We start from the raw sequence: 11,181 nt of genomic DNA, 5'->3' as shown, positions 1-11,181 counted from the left end.
GTCTCATTTGCCTAAAGGCAGTCCAGAAGCTGAGGACCAAGACAGAAAGCAGCAATGAGCAGTGTCCTGGGGTGCCAAACTCCCACACACTGGCAGAAGCAGCGACTCGTGGCTGTGCTTTTACCCACACGGGGAGCCAAAAGCCAGAGCATGAAAGGAAAACCACTGCCTTTTCCCATAAAACAGAGCTTCTAGAGAAGAGACAAAGCCCATTTACGAAGCTCACATTTGGTTCCAGCAATTACTCACAAGCAGTTACATTTGCTCGTGACTCAGTCCGAGATCTCGGTTCTGAGCTGAAACCCCACAGAGGACTCGGGCATGTTCTGACGAATGGGGAGAGCTGAGTAAACCTGAACACATTTTTGTAAGTTAGTCTGCTTCCTTAAAGCCTTACCTCATAGCAGGATTTTCTACACCATGAGGAACCCCAGCTGCATTCCTTGGTACTGCCCCTTTGTTCTCTGACACAGCTGCTCAAACACCACGCACCCCAAAATGGGTTTCTTTTGAAGCATTGCCAGGCTATAGGTGACTACATCCCTCTGCAGATGTAGGCAGCAAGTGTGCTGGAGGTGCCTCACCTTCCTTGAGATCCACTGCACGTAAAGCACCTGTCTGCTTCACCTTTCCTGCAATCAAAGTTGTTCTTCTGCCACGGGTTACTCATCAGATCTAAATTCTCAGCAGCAGGGTGGAAGTGCATCCAGGCGCTGAGCAAATACACAGAAATTGTTTATATAAATAGCTTATTTGGGCATTTACAGTAAAACCTGGCCTGCAGAAAGTAAATAGAATTCCAGTTCCATGCCACTCTTACTACATTACTGTAAATAGTTGGTATTTTTTCCTTCAAGTGCAGGAATTATGCACCCAGCTGACCTTGCACTGGCACAAGAGGGAAGGAAGCATTCCAGACCTCCTGTTTGTAAAGCAATAAAACATAACAGGGCTTAGAGATCAGAGGGAAAATAAACAGATCCTCTCACTCAACCTCCTCCAACTCCCCCTATTTTCCCCTCCACAGCTTATATTTAGCTCAGGCACCTCCATGCCCACGGAAGGGCTGCCCTGGGAACAGGGAGGCAGAGCACCAGGGCCAGGCTCTTGGAGAACCTCAGGCTTTCCTCCTCAGAACAGAAAATCAACAGACCTGCTCAGCAGAGCAGAGAGAAACAGCAGCTCTCAAAAGAAAAATAAAGATGAGATAGGCAGTGGGGCCCATCAGGGTCATTCAACATTTGTTTTTTAACCTGGTTCTGCTCATCTGAACCTTGCAGAGCCTAGGTTTGAGATTCAAGGAAAAAAATCTCGGTGTGCACATTAATAGATTGTCTGGAGCAAACATGTGCTTGGAGCCCATCATCCTCCCTGGGAAAGCCCTTGATGTGCACTGACCTCAAGTTAAAACATAACCCAGCTCCCTCCTCATGCTCACACCAGCTCTGCTGATCACCCCAGACCTGCAGACACTTCTCAAAACACCACAAAGCACCCTGAAGGGGTTGGTCTTGCAGGACTGCATGCCTGCTTGTCTGTTTTAGAGCTGGAGTGTTTTGGATGCTTAATTCTTACCCACCTTAATGGGCCCAAGGACTAGAAATCCGTAAAGACCACTTGCAGAAAGGCAGCTGGCTGCTTCTGGTACTGGAGATGTGGATTCAGTGGTGCTGTCTTGGAGCAGGAGCTGTGGCCAAGCCCATCCCTTGCTGGGAACACAGAGGGGACACAGAGAGAACTGGGAATTCCCACCTGTGACACTGCAGGGGCCGCCTGGGACATACAGGCACTGCCCCATCCCTGCCCAGAGACTCAGGGTCAGGTGTTCCCATCTTAAGGTCTCTGAAGTCACCCAGTAGCTTCTGCAGTATGAGAAAACAAGACAGGACCTCTGTGCCACGCTTCCACTGCAGCAAAAGCCGCCTCTTCTCTCCTTTTATGCCTTGGCAGCAGCAAGGCCACAGCAGGAAGGACAAGGTGGGATCCTGGTGCAGGTGCTGCTTGGAGAGCGATGCACAGAGGTGTTTTATACTCCCATCCCCAGTCTCTCTGTTTTTAAAGCCAGGCTGCTTTTTAGCAATGCCCAGCAACACCCAGCAATAACTTTGTACTGCAGTTACTCTCTTAATCAAATGCAGCTTCACAGAGCCACGCTGATCTAATTGTTCAATGTCCAGGTTCTCTGCCTCCATGGAGATAAATACTCCAAGGAGCTGCATCTTGACTGGCATCCAAAACTCACCACTGGCTGCTGTGATTGTGATTTATTGCTGCTGATAACAATCAATCCCAAGGCAACCCTGTGCATTTGAACTGAGTCAGGACTGAGCAAGGGGGGAACAAACACCCACCAGGAGCTCACAACTGATGAATCCTGCAGTCAATGCTCTTCCCCATTTCCCCTTTGCAAACCCCAAGCTCACTGCATGGAGGGCTTCATGTCACCTCTCCTCTGCCTGGTGCAGAGCCATCAGTCTGGTCAGCCAGAGCTCTGAATTTCATTTATGCACCTTTCAATCTTACCTGACAACAGGCTCTCCGTGGGCAGAGATGGGCAGGAAACTTGGAAGTGGTACAACCACCAGCCTGACCTGCTGGGCAGCACACGAGGATAATCTCCAGCAGACAGCAAGCCCTGCTCACTCAGGGAACAGGACAAGTTCCCCGGGGGAGAAGGCAGACAGGAAGGCAGACAGGAAGGAGGCCCTGGAGCTGCCATGATCCATGTGCTTTCAGCCACAGAGGAAGAAAAAGTACACCCACAGCTCCTGCAGAGTGCGGCTCCAGTACAGCCTTTTGGGTACCCTTAAAAATCCCATAAATCGCAATCTCATCTCAAGAACAGGTGGCTGCTGTTTCAGAGGGTTTATCTTTTCTTCACATCATCCAGGCAGCTCCAGAAACTCGGTCAGGAAAGACTGTGCAAAACCTCCTATAGCTCCGACGCAGCAGAAGAGCAGAGAAACCCCCAGAGCAAACCCCACCCTCATAAATTTGCCTCCTGGGCCATGGGAAGATCGTGCCCACCTGGGACACAGCCCCCACCTGGACCAGCTGCCCATTCCTTCCTGCCTGTCCCTGCCTGCTCCCTGAGCAAAGCCCCTGAGTGTTCCTGCACAGCATTCCAGGGAGAGGGGAGAGCTGTCTGCAGAGCTCCTGAGCAGGGAAAAGAGGGAATCAGTTTTGACCCCGTCAGACCTTAAAGAAGGGAACCTCGGGCAGTACTTTTCCAGCCTGAGCGCGTCTAGAAGCCCAAGGCAGGAATTATTTCCTCTTCTCTCCTGTCTGGTCTTCTGCTTTAGCTACTAATACTGTTACACAGTCCTGTTTTATGCCGAAGCAGTGGGAATTTCTACACTTTTTTTTTCGAAAAAGGGATAGCAGCGTTTGGAGTAAATTCCCATTACAGTTGGGAGAGTCAACAGCAGGATCCCTGTGAGAGCACGTTGCTTTCGTAACAAATCTCAGTGAAACCCATCACTGCGGTTCTCGCTGTAAAGGAGAATCTGTTTCCAGCCACTTTACTCATGGTTTCTATCCCTGGTCGAGGCTTCCCCTCCCTCAGTGGTGAGACAGAGCTCTGTCTGCCCAGCATGGAGAAAAAAAACCTCCAATAAATCAATCCGAGGGAAATGCAGCTTGAGCAGGTTAAAAAGCAAGAGGCTGACTCCAGGTTTCACACCTTCCCCACCTCAAAGCACCCTAAGCCATCCCTGTCTTTCCTGGGAAGGAATCAGTGGTGGCACCATTCCAGAGCACCAGGACTGGAGCTGAACAAGCCCCAGAGGGGTTTTGCTTCGTGCCCTCCAGGCAAAAGCCAGATTAAACACAGGCATGAGTGTGAGGAATGAATCATCTGCCAGGAGAGCAGGAGCAGGATGGACTGGACTGAGAGTGGCAGAGAGGCAGCAGCAGAGGGGAGCAGCTGGAACAGGACAAGCAGATAAAATACGGGAAAAAAAAGAACAAAAAAAAAAGTGCTTCTATGAAGTTTAAATTCTCTGCAGTTGGAATTTGCACCTTCCAGCGAGCCTACCATGGAGGCCCACAAGAGCTGCAAAAAGGGCTTTGGTGCTGGAAGCACAGGGAAATCTGAACCCGATCTCTTAACTCCCATTCCATTTGCAGCACAGAAATCTGTTTAAAAACAAAGGTTTTGCCACCTATGGTTTCCAAAAGTCATAAAATTGTTTCTTCCTTTGAGCTGAAAAAAAAGAACCCGACCAAAACCCAGAAATTTAAAAATAATCTTTTGGCAATCAGTGGTGCTGCAGTGTCCCCAGATCTCCTCAGCAGACATGGAAAGGTAGCTTAGTAACAGCTACCTCTGCCCATTCCCACGCGCTGCACTGGTTGAACTTGATTTCTTTTTTTTTTGTCATTTAAAAAAATTCCCTTTTGGAAAATGTGGTTTCAGCTGAGCTCTCTTTTTCTGTGGGAAGATGTTGGTTTCAGCTGTGATTCCAAAAATGTAATTTCGAAACAGTGATTCAAACCAAACCCCGCCCTTTCCCTGCCTCGCCATGCCTGGGGCAAGGTGGATGGATGTATTCCACTTGGATATTTGTGATCCTGAGGTTGGGGCAGGGGCACTGCCTGCTCTCAGAAGTTTTGTGTTTTGGCATTTCTTTGGGCATGAGATGGGAAAGAAGGTTTGGAGCTGCTCAAGCCAACACTGGGGTCACAGCATTGGCACAGCCTTAAAAGCATCTGACTTCCTACCACAGGGAAAAGTGTTCCAGCCAAGGCCAGCTCTTTCCAGCACTGTATCACACCGGGTTGTCTTTCCAGCAGCAATGCACAAAGAACACCAGGAGTCCCACAAAACAAACCACAACCGGGAGGCGAGTGGCACAGCTCCAGAATCGAAGCCAGAGGGGTGGATTTGGGGTTCTCCTCCCTGGGCTGCAATTAAGCTGCTTTCATTCCTTACCAGAGATATTCTCCCAAGTGACCATCAGCCTGGGGCTGCGTTGCAAATAATTGGCCAGGCAGAGCATCCCAGCATCCTGCTGAAGCCCACAGGAGCTCCTCGTGCCCAAATCAAAGCCAAGTGTCCGCCACTTACCCATCCAAAGGAGCTGGAGGAGCTGCTTGTCAGAGCCAGGGGCCTGTGACCAGCCAGAGAGAAGGGCTGGGGCAGAGCTGGCAGCAAAACCCAGGGGTTAATGACTACACATCCCTTAGCCCCAAGAGGGAACCCAGGGTCTGGGTGAATCTACGGGACATCCATCCTTCAGACACACAAAAGAAAACCCCCTGCAAACAGTCAAGTTTTCAATGACTTTAATGTGATCACTGCAATTTGACCACAGTCTCAGAGAAGAAAAAAGTCACACAAATTCTCTGTGCTTAGGATTTGAGTCAATCTACACAGTTCTTGTTGATTGACGTTATTCAAGTTAAGACCTTCTGACCAACAGTGACGTTCTTGGCTGAAAGGCAGGACCGCTGAAAGGTTGGACACACTGGTGCAAACCAGGAATGCTTCTTCTGGGATTAGAGCTGTGCCACCTGATCTACTCGAAAGGAAACAGCTGTACACGCACACACACACACACAGAGCATGCAAATACACCAGGAACCAGCTACAGCTCCACGGGGAGCACACGGGGGGCAATACAGAGGCGGGACCATGGTTCAGAACAAGGAAGGGGGAAACCCACACAAATATCCAAAACTGAGCAGATTCATTTTCCAACATTCGAGAAGAAATTAGGAAAATTGAAATTACATTGTGTTGACAAACCCTGATTATTTTTTTTTTTTTTGGTTGATTTTTTTTTTTTTTGGGTAACAAAGCAAAAGGTGAAGGCAAATTTTCCAAAGTATTGTAAAATTTATTTGTATAAGTATTGCAGCTTTTAGAATGACATATAATTGCCACTATCGGTTACTGGTACACAAGAAGCGTTTACAACAGATTTTTGTAAATTGGCATCAGAGTACATATTCATACTAAAACAGCAAAATATAGATAAGTACTGCATTGCATGTGCTGTCAATAGTTTACATAAGTTTAAACTGAACAGAACTCAGGATACAGGACTGCCTATAACAAACTCCAAAGCCAACACAATGCAACTGGAAGTTTAAGAAAATATTAATACAATGAAATGTGTCTATAAGGCAGGCAAATTAGGACTTTAATGTTGTCCTTCATGAGCTTCTATAGTACAGCAAAAATTTGAAGCGCAGTTTCTGGAAAACTTCTTTTTGTTTTTTTTTTTTTTGTAGCTTTGTGTTGTACACAGAAAATCTCTGAGCGGTACAGAGACAGAAGAGATTAAAATTCATTCTTTTCTGGCCTAGCACTGTTAATGCTACACCTCTGATTCAGTCTTTTCCCAATCCTTAGGAAAAACATTGGGCTTTTATTTCTTTATTCTTTAATATAGCAGTTAGTGCAATTTTATAATTCAATACACATACAAAAGGGTGATTCTCCAGAAAGCAATTGGATTTCCTTAGACCCCCACTTAAGACAGAATGAATTTTGTAACACTTATGGAAACAACACACTGGATTAGTAAAGCTGAATCCTCAAACTGGTGGAACCAAGGGTTGTGAAGGGAACACGTGTTTTACCAGTGTCAGCCCCAAATGAAACCCATCCTTCCTCCCCACCAGGATCGACAAAGCCACGTTCCCATTCCAGGCCAGGAAGGTTTGGGGGCACTTTAGGGATGCTGTTTGCCGTACTGTAAGCTAAGAAACTCTGTAAGATGAACAACCCCTTTTAAAGCTAACGCGACTTAAAACTCCGAGCAAAAAGGCAGGCTAGGACATGAGGTTGCTAAGCATTAGCAATGCCTTGATTCTTCTGTACTTCTTTAAAAATAAATCACTTTTAAGGGGCCTGAATCTCTCTGCTGGCAGCTGCGGGACACTCTAGCACCGCTCTCCGCTGAGCTGCACCAAGGCCAGAGGGAACGGGGCATCAGCAAAGGTGTGCAAAGCAAATTCCCTGCCTTGGTGGCAATTTGGGATGTGGGAATTGGGAAGAAATGGACCCCGAGGCGAAAAGTAACATTAAATAGTAGTAATAATAATAATAACAATAACAACAATAATAATAATAGTAATAAAAAAAAAGAACAGACCATTATCTCTAAACACCCATTCAGAACTTGGAGTTGATCTGGTATCTGCACTTGAAATACACAGTTCTCAGGACTGCAAAGAGAGGGATGGACAGAAGAAAGACAAAAGATAACGACTGAGCTCTGCTGAGGAGCTGCACCCACTGCCTGGGACCTGGGGCTCTCCCCACTGGGGCTGCAGCAGCTCAGGGAAAGGTGGCAGCTTGGGGTTTGTGCATGGATGGGCTGAAAGGCATCATTTGCAACAGAAATTTGGTGTTGATGAGCCACCCCGTTTCACACTCATCAAGTTCCTCAAACTAGAGAAAGAGGTAAATGAAACTGGACCCAGGAACTCAACAAACTGATCACTCAACTGCAGAGCTTGGGGTGACACTAGACAAATAAAAGCTCACACTGGGAGAGGATTGGGGAGGGAGGGAAAAAAAATAGGGGGAAAAGAAAGAGAATTGGTTGAAATTTCGAGGACTTTCAAGCATGAGAGCTGGGTTCAATTGCACTGCATCTTCAGACCCTCTCCCACTACCCCTCTGTGCCTATCCAGCCCCTGCCCACTTCCCTGACTTTTCCACGGGGGTTGGTGGCCAGGTAACACCCTGTGACAAGACAATCTCATTCCTTAACAACCTCTGGTCCCCACACCACCTCTTTACTCACTGCTCAGTTTTAAACATGTGATGCATATTCCACCCAAAATCTGCTGAGGTAACCGTATTTTTTTTACAGCAAACAAAACTAGTTCAGATCACTGAACAACCCCCCCTCCCTCCCCAAAAAACAAAACAAAAAAACACCCAACCCCAACAACACTATTCACGCATTTTGGCTCAAGAGGGCAGTAGATATTATATTTCGCTTTCTCTTTTGGTTGGTATCTCATTTACAATATCCACCACAAATTCCTACCTCCCCGGGTAGGATAATGTGCATAAAACATGTTCAAGTTCCCTAAGAACAGTCGGAGCAGAGCAGCGGCCAAGGGAGCAGCCGGCGTGGCCAGGCACAGGGAGCTGCTCCGGGAAAAAGGGACTGGAAAAGTGAATGCAAGGTCCAAAGGAGCAAGAGACCAGACGCTGGTTACTTGTAATGCTAATGATGATTTTGTGTCCCTCTCTCTAATAAGGGAGGGTTACTGTTTCTTTAATAAGGCACTAAATAGACATGTTACATAAAGGAAAGATACATTTTAAAAACCTCGTACAAATTCGTCAGTTTTGTACCTTTCATGACAAACTAGATTTATTCCTTTGCATTACTTTTTTTTTGTGGCTTTTTTTTTTCTTTTTTTTTTTTCTTTTTTTTTTAGGTCATCAAAATTTAGGTTACATGACTGCAAAACTATGAAGATTTCAAGAGCTGTGGAAAAGCAGATTGAAGTACTGAGAAGGTACAGGACTATTTCTAGGCAGAAATAACAAAAAAAGCAAAAAAATAATGATCAAACTTCAAGTTCAGCTATTCATCATCTTCTTTAAAATATATATAAATATTGTTCAAATGGTCAGAACTTCAAAACCGTTCTCATGGTTAGGTTTGTTTTCTTTTTCAAGTAATAAAAAAGTTGCTTAAAAACAATAGTTATTGCCTTTATATCTTTCATTTATGTCACTCTACTAGATAGCATCCTGCAAGAAATCAAATCACACCCCCTTGTAAAATCCTCGCTCTCTGTGGTTCCCTACCGACCCTTCCTCGCGCTCGGAGAGACGGGACCCACGACGGGATTTTTCCCTTTTGCCTTCTCCCCCTCACTCTCTCAGGTTTCCCACTCACTCACTCGCTCACGTACGAATTCACCACGAGGGTGAGGCCCCTACCAGACACCGAGGTGACAGAAAATGTAAACAAGAGCAGAGCAAGACAAAACGCTTCCGAAACCAAGATAAATGAACCACGCACAACGCCCCGCGGCGGGAGGGCAGCGGGACCTGGGGGGGGAGAGGATGTTCCAGAAGAGGTAAGGGGGGGTTGCATCTAAAGCCTTAAGCATTATTTTTGTAGCCTTTAGTTAATACAACACAGGAGCAGATTCATTTCCACCTACTGTATCTGCTGCCTCTTTAGCTGGATAACAAACGCAAAAAATAGCGACAACCAGGGATGGCAGAGCCGCAGGACACGGCTGCGCCCGTTTATCCCAAATTGAGGTTTGGGAGGTTGAAACAAAATGAAAATGATGTTCACCACCACCACACTTTCCACCTCATCCTTTCAATGAGACATTTAAACCCAGCTGAAGGGCAGCCAGTGGGTGCGTTACCAGTTCCTCACATCGACCTCCACAACCACCGCTTTGGCTCCAACAGGGCCCTTCAGTTGAACATGGAAAGAAATAAACCAAAAAACACTTTTGTTCCTTCAGACACAGAAGTTTATTCTCAACCCCCACCACCCTCCCCTCCAAAAAGTTAGAGGTTGTCCAAAAAAAAACAAAAAAAAAAAAAAAGAAAAAAAAAAAAAAAAAGAAAAAAAAAATCAAGTAATTTTTGCCTGCTTCATTCATTCCTGACTGTGGGAAGCAGGGAGTTTTCATTTTACCTTGTTACTCCAAAAATCCTACCGGATGACAAACAAGACACACACCAACTCCTCTTGCTTTGTAGGGAATGTATAAAGCCGTGGCTGTCGGCGGCCACGCACAGGGACTCTGGAAATTAAGGATTTGCATAAGCTGCAGTCTCGCTCACCGCTCCTCCCAGGGCTGGCATCTCCACTTCAGGGATCCTCCTCCCCTTCCAGCTACTTTGTTCTTCACTTCCACATAGATCCCTTAACAGGTTCATGGTAGACATGATAGAGGCTTTGACCAACACAAGCACTGACATATTTATATTAAAAAATAGTGCAAAATTTCAACATTTATATAAATAACTCTAAACCCCTGCTTTTGATTTTTTTTTGTTTTTTGTTTTTTTACAATGTAATACACGCTTTTTGAGTTGGCACTCAAAAAATTGCCATTTTTCTTCTAGTTCAGAAAACAACTTTTTTTTTTTTTGAATAGGCCTCTTCTAATACAAAAATACTCCTGCTCCTTACACATACACTTTCTCTTATTTTTAATATATATTTATATATTTATATTGCAGATCTTTAAACAAAATGGTTTTTGTGCAAATATTTTGTTTTTAAAGATAAGTGAAATAATCAAACAAAAAAAAAAAAGCATTCACACACAGCCCAACTAGAAACAAACAAAAAAAAAGACTACAGTTGATTTTTTTTTTTTTCCTTTTTAAATGTCTAGACACAGCTCAATAAAGAAATGTTTTTGCAAGCTTGGTAGGCTTGTGCATTCAGACCAGACATAACAAGTAAATATTTATACACTGAGAGATGGGGAAGGGCTTTTTTTTTCTCTTTGCTCATCTTCCTCAACTCTCTCTCTCTCCTTTTTCTTTTAATGAGAAGTGCAGAGTGTTTCATTTACTTTCTTGCTATTTTTTTTTCTTTTTTCTTTTTTTTCTTTTTTTTAAAAGGGGTGCCCTTTTTGTTTCTCTTTCTCTTTGTTCCACGCCGTCGTCGTTGTGCTCTCAAGGCCATTGATCTGTGAGGGATGGAGTCTGCTGCCCTCCAAGATGGGGGGCATCCCGTTGTTGTTCTGCTGGTGCTGGTAAAAGGTGGAGCCGGGGTAGTGGCCGATCACCTCGCTGTAGGTCGGTGGCGGCCCCTCCATCCTGCCACTGCTGCCGTAGCAGGTGGCACTGATGCCAGAGTTACTGCTGGGGGGGCACGGCCCCCCGAACACGGAGTTGTCTATCAAGTCACTGTCGAAGATGGTTCTGTTTGGGGGGGCCCGCACGGACTCCCTGTTGAGCTCCATCTGCTGCTCGGGGTCGCGCAGCTGCAGCGTGCAGGGTCCCTGGTAGGGCGGGGGTTCCTCGCCGTCCGACAGCGAGATGGTGGGCGGCAGGTCGATCTCGTGCTGCAGGTACGGGTACGTGGGCTGGAACCGGTTGAAGCGGTCCCTCTGCAGGAAGGAGGGCACTGCCAGGCGCTCGCTGGGCCGCGGGGTGTAGATCTGCTGCTGGAGGGAGAGAGCGAAGAGGCTGAGAGGCATGAGGTGCTGTGGGGCGGG

At 46.2% G+C, this 11,181-nt stretch overlaps 1 protein-coding gene across 5 annotated transcripts in view; it reads right to left on the bottom strand.

Moving 5' to 3' along the window:
- Window positions 1-5,269: 5,269 nt before the first annotated feature.
- The window catches only part of PMEPA1 (prostate transmembrane protein, androgen induced 1), a 44,519-nt gene continuing 38,607 nt past the window's right edge, over window positions 5,270-11,181 (bottom strand). For 2 of the 5 annotated variants that reach the window (XM_032126821.1, XM_032126823.1), the window contains one exon: window positions 5,270-11,127. In XM_032126821.1, the coding sequence (XP_031982712.1) occupies window positions 10,576-11,127 (552 nt within the window). In that variant the 3' untranslated portion in view covers window positions 5,270-10,575. Of the gene's footprint in view, window positions 11,131-11,181 lie in introns of all 5 variants that reach the window. The other 3 variants (XM_032126820.1, XM_032126824.1, XM_032126822.1) reach the window with 2 other exon arrangements.

Source organism: Corvus moneduloides, chromosome 17 (genome assembly GCF_009650955.1).
Source record: "Corvus moneduloides isolate bCorMon1 chromosome 17, bCorMon1.pri, whole genome shotgun sequence".
Taxonomy (NCBI): domain Eukaryota; kingdom Metazoa; phylum Chordata; class Aves; order Passeriformes; family Corvidae; genus Corvus; species Corvus moneduloides.
This window is presented reverse-complemented; position numbering and strand designations above follow the sequence as displayed.